Source organism: Microcaecilia unicolor, chromosome 4, assembly GCF_901765095.1.
Source record: "Microcaecilia unicolor chromosome 4, aMicUni1.1, whole genome shotgun sequence".
Classification (NCBI taxonomy): Eukaryota; Metazoa; Chordata; class Amphibia; order Gymnophiona; family Siphonopidae; genus Microcaecilia; species Microcaecilia unicolor.
Genome location: NC_044034.1, coordinates 351,483,501 through 351,510,235, shown reverse-complemented (window position 1 = coordinate 351,510,235; position 26,735 = coordinate 351,483,501). Strand labels below are relative to the sequence as shown.

Sequence of the window (26,735 nt, the reverse complement as noted above, 5' to 3'; positions counted from 1 at the left end):
ATCTTCCTCTTCCTTGGCCCATGAATCCACATGTATTAAAGAGCAACCCTTCCTGGATGTCTGGACATCTCGGGACAGCACCAGTGTCCATTCCTTTGCAGCCAGAGGGGCTCATGGGGGCTTTCAATTTGATCGGAAGTCTGGGTAGGGGTGGGGCATCTTTGTCTTGTTTTCTCGAAGTGTGTCCACCTGCAAAGGCCTGTCCGGTACTATGTAAGCCACATTGAGCCTACAAACAGGTGGGAAAATGTGGGATACAAATGTAACAAATAAAATATCAGATCAGTGAGTGTGTCATCAAAGATGATACAGCATGGTTATGAACTAGACTTTGCAGAGCATTTACCTGACCTTTTTTGTTTTCCCCGGTGGCTCCCTGCTATAGACATGGTCAAGATATTGGCCCATGTTCTGCAGTTTGGCTGAGGTCACTGTGCCGTTTTCTTTGTAGTTTCTAAGAAAGGTGTGTTTAGTCCAGTCTTGGACCTAAAGAGTCGGTGCAACTCTGCAAGTTCCCAGATTCTGCATGGAGACATTCTGTTCCATTACAGTGGCTGTCATGTGGGTGAATTTCTCTCCTCGCTAAGGAGGGGGAAAACATCCTTAATGTTGTGATTAGCAATACTGTTAGCAATACTTTCGATTATAAAATATTGTCCCAAGACTGCATATTTAACTACTTATATGTGGTTGGAATGATAGCAAATTGCCAACTAGTGTTTTAAGCATGAATGACTATAACCTGAGTGTAGTGGATTCAGCATTGCTTTTGTTGGGCAAACTGGATGGACCGTGTGAGTCTCTTATCTGTCGTCATTTACTGTGTTACTATTCTTCTTCTGAAGTGTATCTTTATATTCCAATCCAGGATGCTCACCAAAGATTTCTTTGTCTTTGGAGAGCACTAGCAGTTCAAGGCTCTCCTGCTTAACCATTGGCTCCAAGGATGTTTTCCAAATTAATGGTGGTTGTAATGGGGTTTCTAAATGGAGAGGAGCTATGTGTTCACTCTTATCTGGACATTTAGTTGATTCAAGGCAAGACACAAGAGGAAGTGGTGATAGCAATGCACAGGATTGTCCATATGTTGGAGACCCTGGACTGGGAGTTGGAGGCGGGGCTGGAGGTTGGGAGGCGGGGATAGTGCGGGGCAGACTTATACGGTCTGTGCCAGAGCCAGTGGTGGGAGGCGGGACTGGAGGTTGGGAGGCAGGGATAGCGCTGGGCAGACTTATACGGTCTGTGCCAGAGCCGGTAGTTGGGAGGCGGGGCTGGGAGGCGGGGCTAGTGCTGGGCAGACATACGGTCTGTGCCCTGAAGAGCACAGGTACAAATCAAAGTAGGGTATACACAAAAGTAGCACACATGAGTTGTCTTGTTGGGCAGACTGGATGGACCGTGCAGGTCTTTTTCTGCCGTCATCTACTATGTTACTGTGTTACTATGTAAAAAGAGCAGTTTAAGTGCCATTCCAATCTCTGGAATACGTTGGGAATCACTTCTTCTCCAGTCAGAACTAGATCATCCTTACCAAGGATATGTGTGAGTGGTTCTGGATCCAGGTGAGTGGGAACTGAGGTCCCAAGTGTTCCAAATGGTAGTGGATCACTGGAGCCTTCCAGATTTTGATTTGGTGGACAGGTAGACAGGATACCAGCTTTTTCAGTCACAGGAAGGTGATGCACAAGCGTTAGGCATGTCATTGCTGCAACTTTGGCCTCTAGATTGCCTGTTGTGTGTGTTCTATGGCAGCATGGCTTGCGGCTGGCTAAAGGAACTCGCACAAATGGGGTCAGATGTGCATACAAGTTGCAGGTAAAAGTCAAAACTACTTTATGTACACACAAAGAGGTTGTATCCAGCTCTGTTTCTTCACAGGCTTAGTCCTTAAGTAGAGTCTCTCTCTATACAGTCACAGTCGATATTCTTTATGGGTCTGGCGCCTAGCTAGGCCCAAACACTCTGGCAACTAATGCCATCTTAGGTTCCTTCTTGGACACATGTCAAGTTCATATACTTGAGCAATATTGCAAGGTTTGCTTCTACCTCAGCAGTTGTCTGTCTATGTATAATCAACTTCTGGAGGTTGACTTGACTAAAATTTTCCCCCAGGGAAACACTTAGGGAAGATAAGTAGCCAGAGCTATCACACCCTTCGAGTTCTGTAGCCTCAGTTGCCACTCCCTTAGAAACATCTTGATCAGGGCCTCTCTGAACTCGTTTGCTCTAGGGCATTACCTGATGCCCACCCCTCTGTCTCAGCAGGTTAGTGCTGCTGGCCCAATGGTGGTTCAACTTCAGTCTCAGTGAGGGAGTGATCCTATGGAAACCCAGCCATGTACCACCCACTCCTTCACAGTTTCCTTTGTGGCCATTGTTCTGCTGGAACTATAAGAATGGTCTGGAATTTGGCAGCTAACATTTAATGTTAAAAAAAATTCAGGGTCATGCATTTGGGCTGCAAAATCCTGAGGGAATGGTACAGTTTAGGGGGTGAAGAACTTTTTGTGCACAAAAGAAGAGTGGGACTTATGTTGTAATCATATATAATGATCTTAAGGTGGCCAAACAGGTAGAAAAGGTGACGGCAAAAGCCTAGAAGAATGTTTGGGTGCATAGGGAGAGAAATAGTCAGGAGGAAAAAGAAGGTGATGATGCCCCTATATAAGACTCTGGTGAGATCTCATTTAGAATATTGTCTACAATTCTGGAGATTGCACCTTCAAAAACATATAGACAGGATGGAGTCGCTCCAGAGGGCGGTTACCAAAATGGTCAGCGGTCTTCATCATAAAGCATATGGGGACAGACGTAAAGATCTCAATATGTGTACTTTGGAAGATAGGCAGGAGAGGGGAGATATTAGAGACATTAAATACCTTTGCGGCATAAATGCACAGGAAGGGAAAAGGAGTTCTATTATTTGAATAGGACAGTTGGATAATGCTCTCATCCTCCCTGTCTTATCAGCTCGTAACCTTGGGGTCATCTTTGTCTCCTCTCCTTCCCTGCACATATTCACCAGACTGCTAAAACCTGTTTCTTTCTGTATCATGTCACCAAAATTTGTCCTTTCCTTTCTGAGCACACTGCCAGAACCCTTATCCACACTCCTATCACCTCTCGCATAGACTATTTCAACTTGCTTCTCAGAGGTCTCCCACTAAGCCATCTTTCTCCCCTTCAGTACCTCTCCACTCTTCTCTCCCTACACTCCTCCCTGGGAACTTTGTTCACTGGATAAATTTCTTATCTGCACCCTTTCCCTCCACCGCTAACTCCAGACTCTGTTCTTTTTATCTTGCTGCACCATATGGCTGGAATAGACTTCCTGAGCCTGTACGTCAAGCACAAACTCTGGCTGTCTTCAAATCTAGGCTGAAAGCCCACCTTTTTGATATTGCTTTTAACTCCTAACCCTTACTTGTTCAGCACCCATTTTTATCATTCCCACCTTAGTAATTCCCTTATTTCTTATTTGTCCTGTTTGACTGTCCTAGTTAGATTGTAAGCTCTGTCGAGCAAGGACTGTCTCTTCATGTCCAGTGTACAGCGCTACGTTTGTCTAGTAGTACTATAGAAATGATAAGTAGTAGTAGTAGCCTAGGTTACAATAGGACTAACTGTATCATCAAGGTAATGGAGTACTACAGTTAATTTGTGATACAAAAGCAGGAGGGGAGCTGTGAAAAGGATTGACTGGATAATCTTGCTGCAGTGGGACAACAAAGGGCATGTTGGCACGTCATCTAGGTTCAGGGGGGCATGCTTTGTGAGTAGCATTAAGAATGATGATTCTATCAGTAGGTCAAGTGGGATATTATTCCAAAGGGTAGGGGAGACCACACAGAGAGGATGTTCTGGCAGAATGTGATTAGATTTGAAGGTAGCTGGGAACAGTCAGAATGCGTAGTGGAATTTGGAATATAACATGTTTGAATAGGAACAGAGGCAGGCTAAATTTGGAAAATTAGGGTAATGATTAATCTGATATTTGAATTGATAACCAGCACTGGGCTTGGAGCAGAGGAGTGACACTCAAATTTTCTTGCCCATGTGTGTGTTTGACAGTATTTTGGATAAGTTGCAAGCAGCATAGTTAGATATTGCAGTAGGCCATGAAGGATAGAGTTACAGTTATCCTGGCAAGAAATTACAAGGAAACGGTGAGGGTTCGTCAAACAATGTCCATGCAAGTTGAACTTAACATAGTAACATAGTAGATGACAGCAGAAAAAGACCTGCACGGTCCACCCGGTCTGCCCAACAAGATAAACTCACATGTGCCATTTTTTGTGTATACCTTACCTTGATTTGTACCTGTCTTTTTCAGGGCACAGACCGTATAAGTCTGCCCAGCACTATCCCCGCCTCCCAACCACCAGCTCCGCCTCCCACCACCGGCTCTAGCACAGACAGTATAAGTCTGCCCAGCACTATCCCCACCTCCCAACCACCAGCCCTGTCTTAGAATAAAGAAACGACGACTTAACTATAGTGGAAATATGATTAAATATTATCAGCGAGAATACCAAAAATCTTTAGTTCAACCTTAAATGGGATGGGTATGCCAGAAATAGAAGGATCAGGGGTTAGATCAGAGGAACTGATCAAAGGGAAGAGTGCAGCCAGAGTTTGAGGGGTTCAGTTTTAAATGATGTGTTGAAAACCAATCGACAATTGGGGTAAGTTTGTAGGTAATAGAAGCATAAAAAAATGTAGGCAGATAGACCATATGGCCTATCCAGTCTGCCCATCCATGCCATCTATTTTCCCTATCACTTCCTTGGAGATATGATTCACTTGTCCCAGGCTCTCTTGAATTCAGATACTATTTTCATCACCATCACTTCCACCGGGAAGCTATTTCATGAATTTACCACCCTTTCCGTGAAGTATTTCCTCAGGTTACTTCTGATTCTATTCCCTTCACCTTCATCCTATGCCCCCTCCCTCGTTGCAGAGCTTTCTTTAAATTGAAAGAAACTCGCCTCCTGTGCATTTATGCCGCATAAATATTTAAATGTCTCAATCTCTGTGTTTTGCAAGTCCTGTCCTAGTTTACCCCTTGCCAGTCAGGTTTTCAGGATATCCACAATGAAATGCATGAATTTGATTTGCATACACTGCCTCCATTATATGCAAATCTTTTATGCATATTCATTGTGGATATTCTGAAAACCTGACAGGCAAGGACCGGACTTGAGAAGCACTGCTCTATCATATATCCCCTCTCCCGCCTTTCTTCCAAAGTATACTTATTGAGATTTTTGTCTCCCCATAACACTTTATGATGAAATCAAAAGAGGGTCTCTGCTTTCCAGGGGAAAGTGGAGTTGTACATCATCGGCGTATATGAAGAATGTGATGTTAAGCGTTTGAAGGAAATGTGTGAGAAGATATTAAACTGAATGGATCCTAGGATGAAACCTTGAGGGACACTGTATGTAAGATCATAAATGGATGAATAAACATCAGACCATAACATCTTGAATATTCTTCCATGAAGATAAGATTTGAACCAGGCTAGGGGTATTCCAGCTATTCCTATTTTTTTTGAGGCGATGGAGATGTCATGATCTATTAGGTTGCATTAAGATTGAGAGAGATGAGGAGGTATTATAAACATGTAAAGGATATAACCTTTGATTTAGAATAACATTTCATTTATGGTATGAGATATGTAAAGTAGCGAAATTTACATTGTCCTTTTCAGATTGAATTGATTTCCTCATGCTAAGCATTTACATTACAACAAATTACATTACATAAATTACAACAAATTAAGTTATGTATTAAGTCTTTTATAATAAAAAGTTTTTAGATAAATTCCATATAGAGCATCCACTTTATGTAATCCTTCTGTAGCAGGATATATTTTATATGCTCCGATTTAGCACCATGCTTCTCAAGTAAACAGGTGGTTTTATGTGTGCGCAAACCTTAGCAACTTGTAGAAGTATCCTACACATGTATATTTCATGGGTCCATCTAGTACATGCTTGACAAGACATGTTCTCAAAGGACAAGCAGGCCATACTTTGTTTTTTAAATTATAATTATGATTTTGTCTGAATATTATGCTCGTTATCTGTTCATAGAGAGAACGATTCATGAGGCAGGCATTTATTTACTGAAACCTCCGCACAAGTGGTCCCCAGAAGTGACTGGAGCCAGCGTTGCTGCTTGCCTCTGCTGACCCAAATCCCCCATTGATCTGCTGGTAACAGTGCAGCGTTATCCCTCAACACCAAGAACAGGAACAAAGGGGACAGGTTTCGCAGCCACATGGTACAGCCCCCAGACATGGACCACTGGCTCTTGATCGGTGGGACAGGCTGATGGATGTCTGACAACGCAGCGAGTCTGCTCTCAAATTCCCCATTGACCAGCCAGACCAGTACAGTATCTCCTGGCGCCAGCAACAGTGATGGAGGGGGAGATAAGGTTTACGGCCACACAGCAGTAACACCAGGCACAAACTCTGGAATCTGGGAACAGCGTGGTTGGATGCAGGACTTCGAACAGCATGCTGCGATTCTACAGGCCTTCACGGGTGCAGCCAACTGGACCTTGGTGTGCCCAGTGCAGGTCGCCATGGATGCAGATTGCTAAAGCCACCCGGTTTGATGTTACCGCTTCAACAGTTCCATATAACAAATCAGCCACAGACACTGGCTGCTGCCTATCGCCTTCAGGACCCGGGTAAACCCGTAATCTGTTGGATCAGAGCGCAACGCAGCTAAAGCACACCAGAATCTCTGCCTGCTGTACGCCACATTCAGATTCGAATCCAAAGTAGGCAAAATGCACACCATAAAACTCCTCCTAGTACTATATATCCTAACACTAACTACCACAACAGGAGCCCTACCACAAGACGACCACAACATTATACCCATACTGTCAGGCTTATTTTCAAAAGAGAAGGGCGCCCATCTTTCAACACAAATCGGGAGATGGGCATCCTTCTCTCAGGGTCGCCCAAATCGGCATAATCGAAAGCCGATTTTAGGCGTTCCCAAGTGCTTCCCGTTGTGGAGATGACCAAAGTTCCCGGGGTGCTTGTCGGGGGCGTAGCGAAGGTGGGACTGGGGCGTGCCTAACAGATGGGCGTCCTCGAGCGATAATGGAAAAAAGGGCATCCCTGACGAGCACTTGGGCGACTTTACTTGGTCTATTTTTTCTTACGACCAAGCCTCAAAAAGCTGCGCGAACTGACCAGATGATCATCGGAGGGAATAGGGGATGACACTTCCCCAGTGGTCATTAACCCCATCCCACCCTGAAAAAAAAACAACTTTAAAAACTTTTTTTGCCAGCCTGAAATGTCATACTCAGGTCCATCACAATAGTATGCAGGTCCCTGGGAGGGGGAAGTATGTGTGTGTCAGCGGAGGCATAGCAAAGGCGTGGACGTCCTTTCAAACATTTTGGACGTCCTGAACTGCCCCCCCCCCCCCCCCCCCCCAAGGATGGCCAAATTTCAAGGGAGTGGAGGAGTGGCCTAGAGGTTAGAGCACTGGTCTTTCAATCCAGAGGTGGCCGATTCAAATCCCACTACTGCTACTTGTGATCCAAAATCCAAATAAATAAAGGGGGTGTCGGAGGCATAGCAGGCATGGATGTCCTTCTCACAGAAACATCCACATTTTGGACGTCCTCAATTGCCATCGCAGGGACGGAGGCATAGCGAAGGACGTCCTCAACTGCTCTTGCAGGGACGGAGGCGTAGCGAAGGATGTCCTTCACCTATACTCAAAAAAAAAAAAAAGATGTCCCTGACGAGCACTTGGACATTTTCGCCTGGACTTGTATTTTTCTAAGGTTGTAGATGGCAATTTATTTAAGGTTGTAGACGGCTTTTATACATGCAGCTTGTCTGCATGTATGAAGCCGTCTTTGGCATGCGCAGAGCAGCCACACATAATGCTTGGCTGCTCTGCACTGACTTCCCCTCCTTAGGAAGGAAATCGTGTGCAAATGAGCTAACAGTGAGCAGCTCATTTGCATGCGATTTCCTTCATGCATGCCCGTTGCTTTCCGAATCGCTAAGGGATCAGTAAGGGAAGGGCTTTTTCCGTTCAGTTAGTGTATCAGTCCACTGCAGTGCCCCCTAGGGTGCCCGGTTGGTGTCCTGGCATATCAGGGAGACCAGTGCATTACGAATGCTGGCTCCTCCCACGACCAAATGAGTTGGATTTGGTCATTTTTGAGATGGGCGTCCTCGGGTTTCCATTATCACCGAAAACCAGGGACGACCATCTCCACATTTGTCAGCCATCTCTAAGGTCGACCTAAATGTTGAGATTTGGGTGTCCCCGACTGTATTATCGAAATGAAAGATGGCCGCCCATATTTTGATAATACGGGCCTTTGCGGGGATGTCCTGCGAGGATGCCCTCAGGAAAACGTGGGCACCCCGTTCGATTATGCCCCTCTAGGCAACCTAAACCACACAACCAGACACACCACATTCTATCAAGTTAAAAATCGATTAAACAAAAGAAGAGTTTCATCCATGAGTCAAGCATAACAGTCAACAAAAAAGGGACTAAACCAATCCAACAAGCGGCAACTAGTGAAAATTTTCATAAGCTCAACAAAAGAAGAAAACTACCTACTGTACCAATTCCAGTGAGATACATAAATGCTAGATCAGCGGTAAACAAAATGGAAACTATAAAGGACTGGATAATGGAGGAATCCCTTGGACTAGTTTTCCTCATTGAAACATGGATCCATAACAAAGAAGATCCTATAATCTTAGACTTCTGTTATCTAGGGTATAAAATTCTATAATGGACCAGAAAGGGGAAAAAGGGAGGGGGCTTCACATTAATATACTGATCCTTCTTCACAATGGAAACCATTGCTGAATCCATAACATTGTAACTTAAAATCACCTCAGTCAGGATAAAGGACAAATCTCTGCTTTACCACCTGTGTTGCATTATATTCTATAGACCCCCCCCCCCCAGGAAACTGCCCAGACAAACCTTACGGATTTTATCTCAAACACATGGGTATCAAACCCAAACCTGGTATTAATAGGACACATTAGCCTATATCTAGAAGATCAATACACAGACTGCACAAGAGAATGCAATAAAATTCAAATGGCCACCGGTGAACTCAACCCATGTAAAAGGTCACACACTAGACCTACTAGCTTACAAATTCTCAATAAAGAACCAGAGATGGACAAAAACCTCCTGATCTGACCACTTTAGACTGGCAATGTCCCATCCCTTTCCAGTAAAGGCGTCATGTTTAAACGCAGACCCGAACTTCTTACAAAATGAGGAAAAGTCGATACAACATTCTGGCATTCCATGTATGAAAATCAGTGGTCATCACCGACCAACCCCACAGAATTCCTCACAAAATGGGACAAGTGATGCATTACCATTCTAGACAAAATAGCACCCATGTGAACCAAAACCTCACAAAAATGCAATACAATCCCATGTTACAATGAGGATCTGAAAGAGCTAAAAACCACTGCAGAAGACAAGAATGAGCATGGAGAAAATATAAAATTAATCTACAGTAGCCACATGGAGGAAACTGAAAAGAGATACAAACACAAAATAAGACAAGCAAAAAGAAAATTCTACAAGGAACAAATAGGTTCCAGCTATAAAGATACGAGGAAATTATACAGGGTTGTAACCAGACATCAAAACAGTGACAACAAACAAAGGCCTGCCAGCAAATGAACTAGCCAAATAATTTCAAGGAGAAGATAATCAACTTATGAAAAAATCTACTTCGGGAAGATACCAATTTAGAAACCTTCATAGATGAATTAGATCATCACCCAGAGGAAATACCAATGGAGAGGACTTGGACAACTTTCGCCCAGCTTTCCTCTGAGACAGTAGCTCAAGCATTAAGAAAGTTCTCTTCTACTCACTGCTTAGTAGATACATGCCCTAACTACATTATGAAAGCACCCCCTAACCAATTCATTGAAGAACTCGCATCCCACCTAAACTTTATTCCATGAAGGAGAATTCCCACTGGATAAGGGAAACATTCTGCTCACACCTATCCAGTTTGCATCCATACCACTAACGACCAAGACTATGGAAGGTAAGTGACCAAACAGCTAACCAAATAAATCAACAAATTCTCCATATTACATGAATCCCAATCAGGCTTCAGACCCTACCACAGCACTGAAACAGTGCTGATCACACTTCTGGCCAAATTCAAACACGAAATCTCAATAGGCAAAAATCTTCTCCTATTCCATTTTGACACGTTGAGTGCATTCAACATGGTGGACCACCAAATCCTACAAAGAATACTCGATAAGTAGGAATTGGAGAGAAGATACATGGTTCAAGGGTCTCCTGAGTACCAGGTCTTACCAAGTAAAGTCAAACTGTAATTTCTCCACCTTGGAAAGCAGAATGCGTAGTCCCACAGGGCTCACCACTCTCACCTATGTACTATTCAACAATGATGGTCCTACTAGCCAGGTCTTTATCCAAACAAGGTTTTAATCCCTTCATCTACGCTGATTACATTACAATTTATATTCCTTTTAAAAATAACCCATCGAAAAGCACCTCCAAAGTCACGAACAGCATGAAAACCATCCTGGGTGCCTTCAAGTTGAAACTGAACAGGGAAGAAACACACTACCTCATACTCTCATCTCCATACAATACTGAACGCTTCACATCCATCAATGCCTTGGGATCATCTTTCCCAATCTTAAGACAATCTGAAAATCCTAGGAATCACCATAGATTGTGACTTATCACTCAAAAACCAGGCTAAGGCCACTACAAAGAAAATGTTCCATACAATGTGGAAACTTAAATGTATAAAACAATACTTCCCAAGAGATGTATTCAACAACATGATCCAAACCATGGTTCTAGCCTCCGTGGATTACTGTAATGGAATCTGCGCAGGATGCAAAGACCAAATCTAAATTACAAGCAACACAAAACTCAGCAGCTACACTCCTTTTTGGGGAATAAAAGGTTTGAAAACACTAGACCCCTTCTCCAAAAATTATACTGGCTACCATTTAAGGCACGCATATCCTTCAGGATTTGTTCTGTGGTCTAAAGAATAATTTTTGGCCTTTCACCAGGCTACATGACCAACCTAATAGATCTTCTAACCTAAAGTCAGCGAGATCTTACCTTACCCTCTACTTCTCTAGATGTAAAGTCCTTAAATACAAATCAACATACGCTTCCGGCTTCTCATATTTTTATTTATTACATTTGTATCCCACATTTTCCCATCTATTTGCAGGCTCAATGTGGCTTACATGGTACTGTGAAGGTGATCGCCAATATCGGTATGAACAAATACAGAGTGATGTTGTGGCAGAGTAGAGTTCAAGTGTGACAGACACATTGGGGAATCGTAAGGAGGAAGAGTTAAGTTATGTCCTGCACGAGCTTTGGTTACGTTGTGTTGCAGAGTTAAGACGTTTAAGTTGGATCGTTAGAATATGCCTTTTTGAACAGGTTAGTTTTTAGTAGTTTCCGGAAGTTTAGGTGGTCATATATTGTTTTCATGGCGTTTGGTAGTGCGTTCCATAGTTATGTGCTTATATAGGAGAAGCTAGATGTATAGGTTGATTTGTACTTTGCAGCTTGGGTGGTGGAGATTTAGATATGTTCGTGTTGATCTTGAAGTGTTTCTGGTTGGTAGGTCTATGAGGTCTGTCATGTATCCTGGGGCTTCGCTGTAGATGATTTTTATGAACCAGGGTGCAGATTTTGAACGCAATACGTTCTTTGATTGGGAGCCAATGCAGCTTTTTAATCTCGCTTTTTCAAATATAAGCCTGGCTGCTGTGTTTTGAGTGGTTTGGAGTTTTTTTGATGATTTGTTCTTTGCATCCCGCATAGATTTCGTTGCAGTAGTCTAGGTGGCTTAGTACCATGGATTTTACCAAGTTGCGAATATTTCTCTGGGGGGAGAAAGGATTTCACTCGTTTGAGCTTCCACATTGAGTGGAACATTTTCTTTGTTGTAGCTTTCACTTGGCTCTCTAGCATAAGGTTTTGGTCGATTATGACTCAGAGAATTTTCAGGCTGTCTTGAGATAGGGAGGGTGTAGTCTGGGGTGGTTATGTTGGTGGGTTTATTCGTGTTGTATTGGGATGAGCGGATGAAACAATGTGTTTTTTCTGTGTTAAGTATACGTTTGCATTAGGCTCTGGAGCACACTACCGAAAGACCTAAAACTCAAGGACAACTACCTAATTGTCCGAAAACACCTGAAACCTAACCAGCCAGGCTACTAAACTGCACTACATGAATATGGCAGTGGACAGAACTGAACTAAGCTTCCTTCACCCAATGCATCCCAAACGCTTTTCTTACCTGAGGCAACTATAAACATTTATAGCCTGTCAATCTGAAGACAGTGGTTAATATTTCTCTTCTGTATACATTGTAACCTTGTTCTATGCTTGTTCTGTATAAAATGTAACCAATTTACTCCAGATTCTTGTAAGCCACATTGAACCTACCAATAGGTGGGAAAATGTGGGATACAAATGCAGAAATAAATATGTAAATGGTAAAGTAAAAAAGAAAAAGCATAGATTAAGAACATTAATGAAAACTTAACACATAATTCAATGTTCACATCTAGTCCCCGGACCTGATCAGTGATCTCCAAAAGCTTGTTAGATCGGGTATGGTTTTAAACCAGTTCTGAATTTTGGAAAGGATTGTTCACCTGCAATACCAGAGATAAATTGTTCCATAATTTAGGGGCTAGAAAAAAAAAGTAAAATATCTCATTTCAAAAATAGTTTGACAGGGGGCTACTAATTCTAGGGAAACCATTTCCCTTCTGCTGTTTCACTGTATCATGTCCCAGTGTACCACGGCATCTTGTGCCTACATCTGCTGAAATCCCAGATCCTGAGCCACCTTCCAACATGGTGTCCTCACACCACACTTAAAGCACTTTACTCTCTCCTTTATTTTCTCTCATGAGATGTTGGGCTTGTACTCTCTGACATCCTAGTTGATCATCTTCCATAGGAGAAACCAACAGGCAGCAGAGTAGCATGGCATCTTGTGTCACAGCTGAGGGTGCAGTCATTTTTATTTCAGTGCATGTTTTCATTTAGCACAGGTTAACATGACATAGCACGTTAATATGAAATAGCAAGAATTCATGTTTGCATGCCTTAAACAAAACAAAAAAAAAAGCTGATCCTTATGTCTGTAGGTTGGCCACAGTGTGTGTGGGTATGCATTAGGGCTGTGCCAAATATTCGTATTTGATTTGATTCTGCCCCAAATGCATTATTTGTATTCAGCCGAATAGTGGTTTAAATTCAGTTATGAATGATCTGGGGCTCTACTCTGCTAATCCTACTGAAATGCTTGATCTCTGATTTCATGCTGTTGCTTTTATTATTTTTTTATGTTAAAGCTCAGTGCTCGTTATTCGTATTCATATTGGGCCGAGTAATATTTTTCATTATTCGTATTTGGCTGAATAGTATTATATGCTATTTCATATAGTTCTAGCATGCACACAAGGGAAAGGAGTAGATGCACACAGATAAAAGGTGATACGTGCTGTTCTATTGTAGTGCTGGTGGTGATTGATAACAAATATGTGAAATGTCTAGTTTTTGGTCATGGCTTACTTTTAAACAATATTTTGGTTGAAAGGCAGAAGGATCCAAGGGTGCCATGTTAATGACAGTGTGCAACCGAAATATGAATAGTTAACAGCTAAGAGCAGAGTCAATGCACAGAGTCATTTTTGTACTTAAAGTAATTAAATGTTACTGTGCTGTTAAACACCATTTTAATGAAATGAATTCCATCCATTACTTTTTATTTTAACATTCACTGTTTAAAGGAAGAATACTTCTAGGTAAGAAATAAGATATCTAAGTTGGTACATCCATTTTCCCAATTATTAAAAAAAAAAATCTCACTGAATACAGAGCTTTTTGTAATACACATAAAGATGCTGGTAAATAGTATAACTTAGTAAGTGACGGCAGATAAAGACCTCAACCTGTCCATCGAGTCTGCCCAACATGATTAAATCAACAACAAATATATATACTTGATCACAAGTCTTTCTTTATTTCTGGAACATAGATTGTAGAAGTCTGTCCTTATGTTTCACCTACTGGAGTTACCCTCAAAGCCCACTCCAGCCTATCTGAAACCATCTTGTCATTAGCGAGACCCAGACTGTAAAAGCTTGCCCAGTACGGTCCTTGGTTCCAGCTACTGAAGTTGCCATTGAAGTCATTTCTAGCCTATCCTAAACTGAATTGCCATATACATACACAGACCTACAAAGTCTGCCGGGCACCGGTTTTAGTTCTTCACAGCCATAGTTGCCATCCAAGTGTTACTCTCACATCCACCCACTTACAGCCATTTAAGGTTTGGGTTTTTTTCTTTTTTAAATTTTTGTTTTCTACCATCTATTTTCTAACTAGAGCTCCTCTGTGTTCATCCCGCGCCTTTTTGAATTCCGTCACAATTTTCCTCTCTACCACCTACTTCGGGAGGACATTTCAGGCATCGAGCACCCTCTGTGAAAAATATTTCCTGACATTACTCCTAAGTCTACCACCCGACAACCTCAGCTCATGTCCTAGTTGTACCATTTCTCCTTCTCTGGAAGAGATTTGTTTAAATATTAATACCTTTCAAGTATTTAAATGTCTATATCATATCTCCCCTGTCCCTTCTTTCCTCTAGGATATACATATTCAGTTCTTCCAGTCTCTTGTCATACGTCTTGTGGTGCAAGCCCCATATCAATTTTGCTACCCTCTGGACCACAAGTCTTACATCTTTAGCAAGATAAGGCCTCCAAAACTGGAAGTGTAGCTTGCAGCACATCTAGCAGGCAACAGCCACCTTAATAATAAACATGTTTAAAAAAAATAATACAATAAAAAGAGATGAAGCATCACTTGGGGTTTTTGAGTGTGTTGGGAAGAGCCATTTTTGGAGCCAACTAAAAACCTTTGGATGTTTGAGGTGCTGGTAAGCATAATTGGCCCCCTTAGTCAGACAAGCAATTAGCTAACACTTAGGCTGCTTATAGAGGAGCATCTTTATTTATTTATTTTATTTTAAATATGCTTGTATTGCTGTTGCAAAATCAAATACACATATACTCTTCTGGCCTGCTGAGAACACACCCATGAGATGCCCCGTTGAAAATTGTGCATGCTGAGGATCTACATCTTTAAATGGTGTCTTTCTAAAATAGCTATTTACGTGTGTAAATACCATGCAAGCTGCATAAAAAGAATATGTATGTCTAATTAAAAACTTAATAGAGTGATGTGAAAAACTTCCCCCCTCCCACTCCTGATTTCCCTTTTTACTGTATATATGTCACACTGAATGATTTCTGATCTTTTAACAAAATGTAGAATTAGACAAAGGGAATATAACTAAATGTTACACAGTTTTTAAGTTATTTCATTTATTGAAGGAACAAAGTTATCCAACACCTGTATCACCCATTTGAAAAAGTAACTGCCGCCTAAACATAATCAGTTGCTTCAACTTTAGCAGACATAATTGCAGCCAAATGCTTCCTATAATTTGGTATTAGTTTTTTATATTACTGTTGAGGAATCAGCCCAACTCTTTTTTGCAGAACTGCTTTAATTCACACACTCATAGGTTTTCATGTATGAGTTATTCGTTTCCGGTCCTCCCATAGATGTAGGCTTGGCTTTTGTGTTTTGGATCATTGTTTTGGTTCATAACCCAATCAGCTTTAGCTTCAGGTCACAGACAGATGACCAGACATTCTTCTTAAGTATTTCCTTATACAGTGCAGAATTCATGGTTCCTTCAATAATGGCAATTTTTTCCAGGTCCAGAGGTAGCAAAGCATTCCCACACCATCACACTGCCACCACCATGTTTAACTGTTGGAGTGATGTTCTTACTATAGAATGCTGTATTTGCTTTACGCTTGATATAATGGGATCTGTGTTATCTCAGAGTTCCTCTTTAGATTTGTCTGTCCATAGAACACAATTCCAAATGCCTTGTAGATCTAGGTGTTTTTGCAAATGAGAGATGAACATTGATGTTACTCTTGGATAGCAGCGGTTTCAGCCTTACTACTATCCCATGAAATCCCATTTTTGACCAGTCTCTCTCATTTGTGGAGTCATGGATACTGATATAAGCTGAGGCTAGAGATCTGCTGTTCTTTGGTTGATCTGTAATGTTTTGTGACTTTCTGGATGAGTTGTCACTGCATCCTTGGAGTAATTTTGGTAGGCTGGCCACTCTTCATGACGGTTCCAAATCTTTTCCATTTGGGGATAATGGTTTTTATTGTGGTTTGGTGGAGTCCCAGACCTTTAGAAATGCCTTTGTAGCCCTTTCCAGAGTGATATGTCAACAGCTTTTTTTTTTTTTTTTCTCATCTCTTCTGGAATTTCCTTTGTTTGTGGTATAGCATTCTTGTAGAAACTGTGTGGTGACTACTTCACTCTGATGGTTAAGGCTTTAATATATCATGAGATTTAGATTCAACAGGGTTGACTGCAGTCAAGGCTGATTATGTTAAATTAGTTGAATATGTGAATTAAATTTAGTCCATTTGAGTAACTAAGAGGCATATTTTCAAAGCACTTAGCCTTCCAAAGTTCCATAGAAACCTATGGAAGGCTAAGTGCTTTGAAAATATGCCTCTAAGGGGGCTAATGAGTGATATGGGTATGGATAACCTTGTTCCTTAAGTAAATGAAGTGATAATTTAAAAACAGTCTGCTCAGGTTCCCTTTGGCTAATATTTTTTGTTTAAAGATCAGAATCCATTCAGTGTGACACACATTCAATAATAGGGGAAATCAGGGAAGGGCACTTCTTTACATCACTGTGTGCTGTACCACAGTCTTCTGTTGTAGTACGGCAGAAACTTTACATGTTTGACCAGCGTGGACACACTAAACATCTGTAAACATCTGTCTGTATCAAACTGAATCAGCTCCTCATATCTTGAATTGTGTTGTGTGTTTTAAAGTTTGAAAATCAAATTTAGGATAATAAAATTGCTTCTAAATCAAAGATAGAAGTAAAACCTCTGATTTACTTAACCTTACACGACACTGATTCTTATTTGGGTTTTCATATTGTAAATAACTTTACTTTCCTAATCTGTTGCAGTTCAGTTTCACATTGCCCACTTGTATGAAACCCAGGTAAGCATGTTTGGTTTTGTTACAGTGCAGTTCTTTTTAAACCTAGTGACTTAATATTTGGCTACTTCAGCATCTTTGAAGTATGCTTAAGTAAGCTGATCGCCATGAATTTTGTGTGAAACCTTTTACTTTTTGTATAGTAAACATCTTCCCAGAACTACTATTAAATGTCTGAATTCCTGGGTTAAATACAGTAGAGAGGTTATTTTTTATAACAGGCCTAACTTGTGAAGCTGGTGTGCATATACATTTTCTAAGGAAAAAGTATGTTAGGTACGTATACTTTCCCTTTTTGAAAAATTTCCCATTGAATATTCACACTATAGCTTGCCTTTTCATGATGCACAAATTTCCCATTTTTAGTCTGTTCATGTATGTACATAACGTTACAAAACGTAGAATGAACTTTATAAAGCATTTTTCTGGTTTAAAATGTTTTACATGCAGAAAAACAAAAGTTATTTGCAAATCAAGTGGGGTTCAGTATAAGAGTGTATACAGTATCCCAACGCAAAATTTAAAAAAACATTTACATCACAGGTAGTTTCTTCAACTATATTGAATGTGCATACAAACACTTCTTATGGCATGATAATATAGGTTTAGTTATAAATTAATTCTCTGAGGACAAGCAGGTCTATAATTCTCACAAGTGCATAACGCGATCCCTGTTGCCCAGTTAAGAGCTCATATCAAGCTAAAAAGAGCTTTGTGGAGCGAGGGACTTGCTCCACTGTGCATGCTCAAGTGCCTTCCCATCCACTGCGAGAGTGGACAACATTTTCTTCTGCTTCTCACAGCCCAGTTCGGAAGTGCTTTTTTGGTGTTTTTACACTATAGTTTTCTTGTTCCCATGTTCGGGTTTCCCCTTACCCTTTCCCTTATTTATTATTTTTTTAGGTATTTTTCCTCGCTTTGTTTCCTTTATTTTTCCGTGTCTCTAGGCCGTGTTTAGGCCTAGACCGGTCAGGTTCGCCCTTTATTTTTCTCTGGTGCTTTGCCCTTTTTTCAGCACCATCGAGCCATTTGATTTAGCCATGAAAGTTTTACCTTCCATGTCCATGAACGTTCTCAGTGGCTTTAAGCGCTGTTCCTGGTGCAATAGGACTGTCTCTGTTACAGACATCCATTCTTGGTGTCTTCAGTATTTGGGGCCCGATCATAACCCTTCCAACTGTTTTCTCTTTCCTTCTTGAATACCTTCTACAACTTTCCGAGTTTGGCCTTAAGACCAACTCTGTAAAAGTTCACCTCGGAGCAATTAGTGCTTTACAACATGTAGAGGGTAAGCCTATCTCTGGATAGCCTCTAGTTGTTCATGTCGTTAGAGGTGTGCTTTTGTCAGGGATGTTGTAGAGAAGTCCCACCTCCAGTCTAGCAGCCCCTGTGCTACCTTGGAGGAGGGAGGTCTCCTAGAAGGAGAGCATCACCCTGGTGAAGTAGGAAGTACTCCTGTAGCCAGGACCTGCCCACCAGGGGATATACTATTCTTTCACACCAAGGATATGTCTCCAAGTGCTGCCCGGGAGGGAAAGGTTAGGACAGCTGTTGTAGTTGGTGATTCGATCATTAGGCATATAGATAGCTGGGTGGCTGGTGGACGTGAGGATCACCTGGTGACTTTGCCTGCCTGGTGCGAAGGTGGCGGACCTCACATGTCACCTAGATAGGATTTTAGATAGTGCTGGGGAGGAGCTGGCGGTCTTGGTACATGTGGGTACCAATCACATAGGAAAACGTGGGAGAGAGGTTCTGGAAGCCAAATTTAGGCTCTTAGGTAGAAAGGTCAAATAGAGATCCTCTAGGGTAGCATTTTCTGAAATGCTATCCGTTCCACGCGCAGGGCCCAAGAGACAGGCAGAGCTCCGGAGTCTCAATGCGTGGATGAGACGATGGTGCAGGGAGGAGGGTTTTAGATTTATTAGGAACTGGGCAACATTCTGGGGAAGGGGGAGCCTATTCCGAAAGGCTGCTGGCGTCGGCATTTAAAAAGGCGATAGAGCAGCTTTTAAACTAGAAATGGGGGGGGGGGGGGGGAAGAGAGGCCGACAGTCGCTCAAAAGCGCATGGTTCGGGATAAGGTATCTTTCAAAGATATCACCACAGCAGGGAAGATAGGTTGCAAAAGAGACCGTAGTAGAGCAGGTGTCCTTAAAAATAGAAATCAGACAAAAGATTGCAAATTAATACTGTCAGGTACTAAGCATCTTGTAAATAGGAACAACAAACATACTTTGAAATGTCTATATGCGAATGCCAGGAGCCTAAGAAATAAGATGGGAGAGTTAGAATATATTGCACTAAATGAAAAATTAGATATAATAGGCATCTCTGAGACCTGGTGGAAGGAAGATAACCAGTGGGACACTGTCATACCGGGGTAGAAATTATATCGTAGTGACAGGGTGGATCGAATTGGTGGAGGGGTAGCATTGTATATTAACGAGAGCCTTGAATCAAATAGATTGAAAATTCTGCAGGAAACAAAACACTTCTTGGAATCACTGTGGATTGAAATTCCATATGTAAAGGGGAAAAGAATAGTGGTAGGAGTGTACTACCATCCGCCTGGCCAGGATGAAGAGACGGATGCAGAAATGTTAAAGGAAATTAGGGACGCAAGCAAACTGGACAACACAATAATAATGGGTGATTTCAATTACCCCGATATTGACTGGGTAAATGTAACAGGGCATGCTAGGGAGGTAAAATTCCTTGATGAATTCAAGTACAGCTTTATGGAGCAGCTGGTACAGGAGCCGATGAGAGAAGGAAAAATTTTAGACCTAGTCCTTAGTGGAGCTCATGATCTGTTGTGGGAGGTAATGGTGCTGAGGCCGCTTGATAACTGATCATAATATGATTGGATTTGATATTAGCTTTGAAGTAAGTATACATAGGAAATCAAATACGTTAGCGTTTAACTTTAAAAAAGGAGACTATGATAAAATTAGAAGAACTGTGAAAAAGAAACTTAGAGGAGCGACTGCGAGGGTCAAAAATTTCCATCAGGCGTGGATGCTGTTCAAAAACACCATCCTGGAAGCCCAGGCCAAATGTATTCCGCATATTAAAAAAGGAGGACGGAAGACCAAACGACAGCAGGCGTGGTTAAAAGTGAGGTAAAGGAAGCTATTAGAGCTAAAAGAAAATCCTTCAGAAAATGAGAGAAGGAACCCAACTGAAAATAATAAGAAACATAAGGAATGTCAAATCAAATGCAAAACGCTGATAAGGAAGGCTGAGGGACTTAAAAAAAAAAAAAAAAAAAAGATTGCGTTGGAGGCAAAAACACATAGTAAAATTTTTTTTTAGGTATATTAAAAGCAGGAAGCCGGCAAAAGAATCGGTTGGACCGCTAGATGTCCGAGGAGTAAAAGGGGCGATCATGGAAGACAAAGCCGTAGCGGAGAGATAAAACAAATTCTTTGCTTCGATCTTCACCGAGGGAAAATTTGGGTGGGATACTGGTGCCGGAAATGGTATTCAAAGCTGACGAGTCAGAGAAACAATGAATTCTCTGTAAACCTGGAGGATGTAATGGGGCAGTTCTACAAACTGAAGGGTAGCAAATCTCCTGGACCGGATGGTATTCATTCCAGAGTACTGATAGAACTGAAAAATGAGCTTGCGGAGCTATTGTTAGTAATATGTAATTTATCCTTAAAATCGAGCGTGGTACCGGAAGATTGGAGGGTGGCCAATGTAACACCAATTTTTTAAAAAGTTAGAGGAGATCCGGGAAATTATAGACCAGTGAGTCTGGCGTCTGCCTGGCAAAATAGTAGAGACTATAATTAAGAGCAAAATTACAGAGCATATTGAAAAGCATGGATTAATGAGACAAAGTCAACATGGATTTAGTGAAGGGAAATCTTGCCTCACCAATCTACTACATTTCTTTGAAGGGGTGAACAAACGTGTGGATAAAGGTGAGCCAGTTGATATTGAGTATCTGGATTTTCGGAAGGCGTTTGACAAAGTACTTCATGAAAGATTCCAGAGGAAATTGAAGAGTCATGGGATAGGAGGTAGTGTTCTATTGTGGATTAAAAACTGGTTAAAAGAAAACAGAGAGTAGGGTTAAATGGTCAGTATTCTCAGTGGAGAAGGGCAGTTAGTGGGGTTCCCGAGGGGTCTGTGCTGGGACCACTGCTTTTTAACATATTTATAAATGGCCTAGAGATGGGAGTAACTAGTGAGGTAATTACATTTGCTGATGACACAGTTATTCACAGTCATTAAATTGCAGGAGGATTGTGAAAAATTACAAGAGGACCTTACGAGACTGGGAGACTGGGCGTCGAAATGGCAGATAACGTTTAATGTGAGCAAGTGCAAAGTGATTCATGTGGGAAAGAGGAACCTGAATTATAGCTACGTCATGCAAGGTTCCAAGTTAGGAGTCACGGACCAAGAAAGGGATCTAGGTGTCGTCGTTGATGATACGTTGAAACCTTCTGCTCAGTGTGCTGCTGCGGCTAATAAAGCAAATAAAATGTTAGGTATTATTAGGAAAGGAATGGAAAACAAAGATGAGGATGTTATAATGCCTTTGTATCACTCCATGGTGCGACCGCACCTCGAATATTGTGTTCAATTCTGGTTGCCGCATCTCAAAAAAGATATAGTGGAATTAGAAAAGGTGCAGAGAAGGGCGACGAAAATGATAAAGGGGATGGGATGACTTCCCTACGAGGAAAGGCTAAAGCAGCTAGGGCTCTTCAGCTTGGAAAAAGGCGGCTGAGGGGAGATATGATAGAGGTCTATAAAATAATGAGTGGAGTTGAACGGGTAGATGTGAAGCGCTGTTTACGCTTTCCAAAAATACTAGGACTAGGGGGCATGCGATGAAGCTACGAGTAAATTTAAAACTAATCAGAGAAACTTTTTCTTCACTCAACGTGTAATTAAACTCTGAAAATCACTGCCAGAGAATGTGGTAAAGGCGGTTAGCTTAGCGGAGTTTAAAAAAAGGTTTGGACAGATATCTAAAGGAAAAGTCTCTATAGACCATTATTAAATGGACTTGGGGGAAAATCCACTATTTCTGGGATTAGCAGTATAAAATGTTTTGTACTTTTTTGGGATCTTGCCAGTTATTTGTGACCTGGATTGGCCACTTGGAAACAAGATGCTGGGCTTGATGGACCTTTGGTCTTTCCCAGTATGGCAATACTTATGTACTTATAAGCCTCACCGTAAAACCTCCACCTGTGTCATGGGACCTTAACGCCACTCACCCAGCTAATGAAAGCTGCTTTCGAGGCATTGGATTCCTGTCATCTGAAGTACTTGACCTGGAAGGCCAATTTCTTGGTGTTGGTTACTTCAGCTCATAGAGTCAGTGATCTTCAGGCCTTAGTTTCAACACAACAGAGTAGTCCTACTACTGCTACTACTTATCATTTCTAAAGCGCTACTAGACGTACGCAGCACTGTACACTTGAACATGAAGAGACAGTCACTGCTCGGCAGAGCTTATAATCTAATTAGGACAGACAGAACAAACAAGAGATAAGGGAATATTAAAGTGAGGATGATAAAATAAGGGTTCTGAACAAAGTGAATAAGGGTTAGGAGTTAAAAGCAGCATCAAAAAGGTGGGCTTTTAGCATACTCTTCCACATGCACCCTAATTTCCTGCCTAAGGTTCTGTCAGAATTCCATCTGAATCAGTAGATTATCTTGCCAACATTCTTGCTCCGACCTCATGCCCATCCTGGTGAGAGTACCTTGCACAACTTAGACTGCAAGCGAGCATTGACCTTTTACTTGGAGCAGACTAAACCCTGCAGACAGTCCACCCAACCTTTTTATGCCAGCAGGATGGGGGTCCCCATTGGGAAATGCTGGTAGATTGTATTTCTGTAACGTGCCCAGGCTGGGCTGACCCTAGCAGGTCATGTCAAGGCTCACAATATCAAATCCATGGCTGCTTTAGTAACCTACTTGTGGTCGGTCTCCATTGAAGAAATTAGCAAGGCTGCAATGTGTTCTTAAGTTCATACATTCGGATTTCATTTTTGCCTTGAGCAGGACATAGTAACATAGTAGATGACGGCAGAAAAAGACCTGCACTGTCCATCTAGTCTGCCCACGATAAACTCATGTGTGTATACCTTACCTTGATTTGTACCTGTCTTTTTCATGGCACAGACCGTATAAGTCTGTCCAGCAGTATTTCCCGCCTCCCAACCACCAGTCCCGCCTCCCATCACCGGCTCTGGCACAGTCCCCGTATAAGTCTGCCTCCCCTATCCTAGCCTCTCAACCACCTCATTGAGTTCTTTGATTGGGTGACAGGAGAATTGAATCAGGGACGAGCTATGGACGTAATCTACTTAGATTTCAGCAAAGCTTTTGACACGGTTCCCCACAGGAGGCTCTTAAATAAACTGGATGGGCTGAAGATAGGACCCGAAGTGGTGAACTGGATTAGGAACTTGTTGACGGACAGACGCCAGAGGGTGGTGGTGAATGGAATTCGCTCGGAGGAGGGAAAGGTGAGTAGCGGAGTGCCTCAGGGATCGGTGCTGGGGCCGATTCTGTTCAATATATTTGTGAGTGACATTGCCGAAGGGTTACAAGGTAAAGTTTGCCTTTTTGTGGTTGACACCAAGATTTGCAACAGAGTGGACACCCCGGAGGTAGTGGAAAACATGAAAAAGGACCTACGAAAGCTAGAAGAATGGTCTAAGGTTTGGCAATTAAAATTCAATGTGAAGAAATGCAAAGTGATGCACTTAGGAAGTAGAAATCCATGGGAGACGTATGTGTTAGGCGGGGAGAGTCTGATAGGTATGGACGGAGAGAGGGATCTTGGGGTGATAGTATCTGAGGATTTGAAGGCGACGAAACAGTGTGACAAGGCGGTGGTCGTAGCTAGAAGGTTGTTAGGCTGTATAAAGAGAGGTGTGACCAGCAGAAGAAAGGGGGTGTTGATGCCCCTGTATAAGTCGTTGGTGAGGCCCCACCTGGAGTATTGTGTTCAGTTTTGGAGGCCGTATCTTGTTAAGGATGTAAAAAGAATTGAAGCGGTGCAAAGAAAAGCTATGAGAATGGTATGGGATTTGCGTTACAAGACGTATGAGGAGAGACTTGCTGAACTAAACATGTATACTCTGGAGGAAAGGAGAAACAGGGGTGATATGATACAGACGTTCAAATATTTGAAAGGTATTAATCCGCAAACGAACCTTTTCCGGAGATGGGAAGGTGGTAGAACGAGAGGACATGAAATGAGATTGAAGGGGGGGCAGACTCAAGAAAAATGTCAGGAAGTATTTTTTCACGGAGAGAGTAGTGGATGCTTGGAATGCCCTCCCGCGGGAGGTGGTGGAAATGAAAACGGTAACGGAATTCAAACATGCGTGGGATAACCCGAAAGGAATCCTGTGCCGAAGGAATGGATCCTCAGGAGCTTAGTCAAGATTGGGAGGCAGGGCTGGTGGTTGGGAAGCGGGGATAGGGCTGGGCAGACTTATACGGTCTGTGCCAGAGCCGGTGGTGGGAAGCGGGACTGGGGGTTGGGAGGCGGGGATAGTGCTGGACAGACTTGTACGGTCTGTGCCAGAGCCGGTGGTTGGGAGGCAGGGCTGGTGGTGGAGAGGTGAGGATAGTGCTGGGCAGACTTATACGGCCTGTGCCAGAGCCGGTGGTTGGGAGGCGGGGATAGTGCGGGGCAGACTTATACGGTCTGTGCCCTGAAGAGCACAGGTACAAATCAAAGTAGGGTATACACAAAAAGCAGCAAATATGAGTTATCTTGTTGGGCAGACTGGATGGACCGTGCAGGTCTTTTTCTGCCGTCATCTACTATGTTACTATGTTACCAACCCCTAACTGACATGACATTCTATTTGGATAGACAGTACTGCAGAATTTGTTTGGGGTCTATAATCCAACTTCACCCTCCTAGGCCAGTTTATTCTTTTCCAGGCTGCACTATCACAGTTTGTATATAGTCTCAGTTTGATCTGTGTTGTGTCCGCATCGTTGCGAGGTCCAGTTAACCTCTGGTGGTGGTTTTCAGAGAGCCTGTGATCTAGGGATTTCCCACTTGTGAGAATTATGGCCTGCTTGTCCTCGGAGAAAGCAAAGATACTTACCTGTGGCAGGTATTCTCTGAGGACAGCAGGCCTTGTATTCTCACAAACCCTACCACCGCCGCTAGGAGTTGTCTCTTTTTTTTTCCACATATTACAGTATTGAACTGGTGGTCCTGTGCTCTCGCAGTGGAGTAAGTCCCTTGCTCCACAAAGTTCTTTTTAATTTGATATAAGCTCCAAACTGGGCTACGCGGACTGCGTTACCCACTAATGAGAATATAAGACCCACTGTCCTCAAAGATTACCTGCTACAGGTAAGTATCTTCTCTTTATTATCTTCGGAAACCTCAGTGGTGACTAATTTCACACATTGGATACCAACCCTGGGGCTCATTTTAAACCTTATAGATTTCACTTTTTGCTATCTTTTATTAAATTTAACAAGATTTTTTTTAGATTTTTTTTTTTTTTTTAAATTTAAGAACAAGGACCGGTGTCACATTGGCTATGTTTCACAGGGCAGGGTCCTGTAAACAAGCACATAATCAAAATGCTCTTCTCATAATTATTAAAGATTCTGTTTATTGATATATAAACAAAACATTACAAACCATCAATACAGTGATAAGGAATCAACCCATCCTATGACAGTAGCAATGTAAAAACTATTAGTAATAATGTGTCCCCAATTCCTATATCAAAGGAGAGCATTAGCTTCTCGATTACTTTGGTGCCAGTGGAAATGTTCTTGTATGGCTGAAAGGCTTTTTATGTTTAAATCTGTTTATTGACGTGATATGCTCATATCCAGCAGATCGCCAAGACCTGTCGTTTCTTTCTTTACAACATCCGTAAAATCCGCCCCTCTCTTTCTGAGCACTCTACCAAAACTCTCATCCACACCCTTGTCACCTCTCGTTTAGACTACTGCAATCTGCTTCTTGCTGGCCTCCCACTTAGTCACCTCTCCCCTCTCCAGTCGGTTCAAAACTCTGCTGCCCGTCTCATCTTCCGCCAGGGTCGCTTTACTCATACTACCCCTCTCCTCAAGACCCTTCACTGGCTCCCTATCCGTTTTCGCATCCTGTTCAAACTTCTTCTACTAACCTATAAATGTACTCACTCTGCTGCTCCCCAGTATCTCTCCACACTCGTCCATCCCTACACCCCTTCCCGTGCACTCCGCTCCATGGATAAATCCTTCTTATCTGTTCCCTTCTCCACTACTGCCAACTCCAGACTTCGCGCCTTCTGTCTCGCTGCACCCTACGCCTGGAATAAACTTCCTGAGCCCCTACGTCTTGCCCCATCCTTGGCCACCTTTAAATCTAGACTGAAAGCTCACCTCTTTAACATTGCTTTTGACTCGTAACCACTTGTAACCACTCGCCTCCACCTACCCTCCTCTCCTCCTTCCTGTACACATTAATTGATTTGATTTGCTTACTTTATTTTTTGTCTATTAGAT

At 42.3% G+C, this 26,735-nt stretch overlaps 1 protein-coding gene across 3 annotated transcripts in view; it reads left to right on the top strand.

Annotated features, from left to right (window-relative positions):
• KDM6A (lysine demethylase 6A) overlaps positions 1–26,735 on the top strand; it is a 606,821-nt gene that overhangs the window by 170,916 nt on the left and 409,170 nt on the right. For all 3 annotated transcript variants that reach the window (XM_030202242.1, XM_030202240.1, XM_030202241.1), the window contains exon 8: positions 17,182–17,216. In XM_030202242.1, coding sequence (XP_030058102.1) covers positions 17,182–17,216 — 35 coding nt within the window. The remainder of the gene's footprint in view (positions 1–17,181; positions 17,217–26,735) is intronic.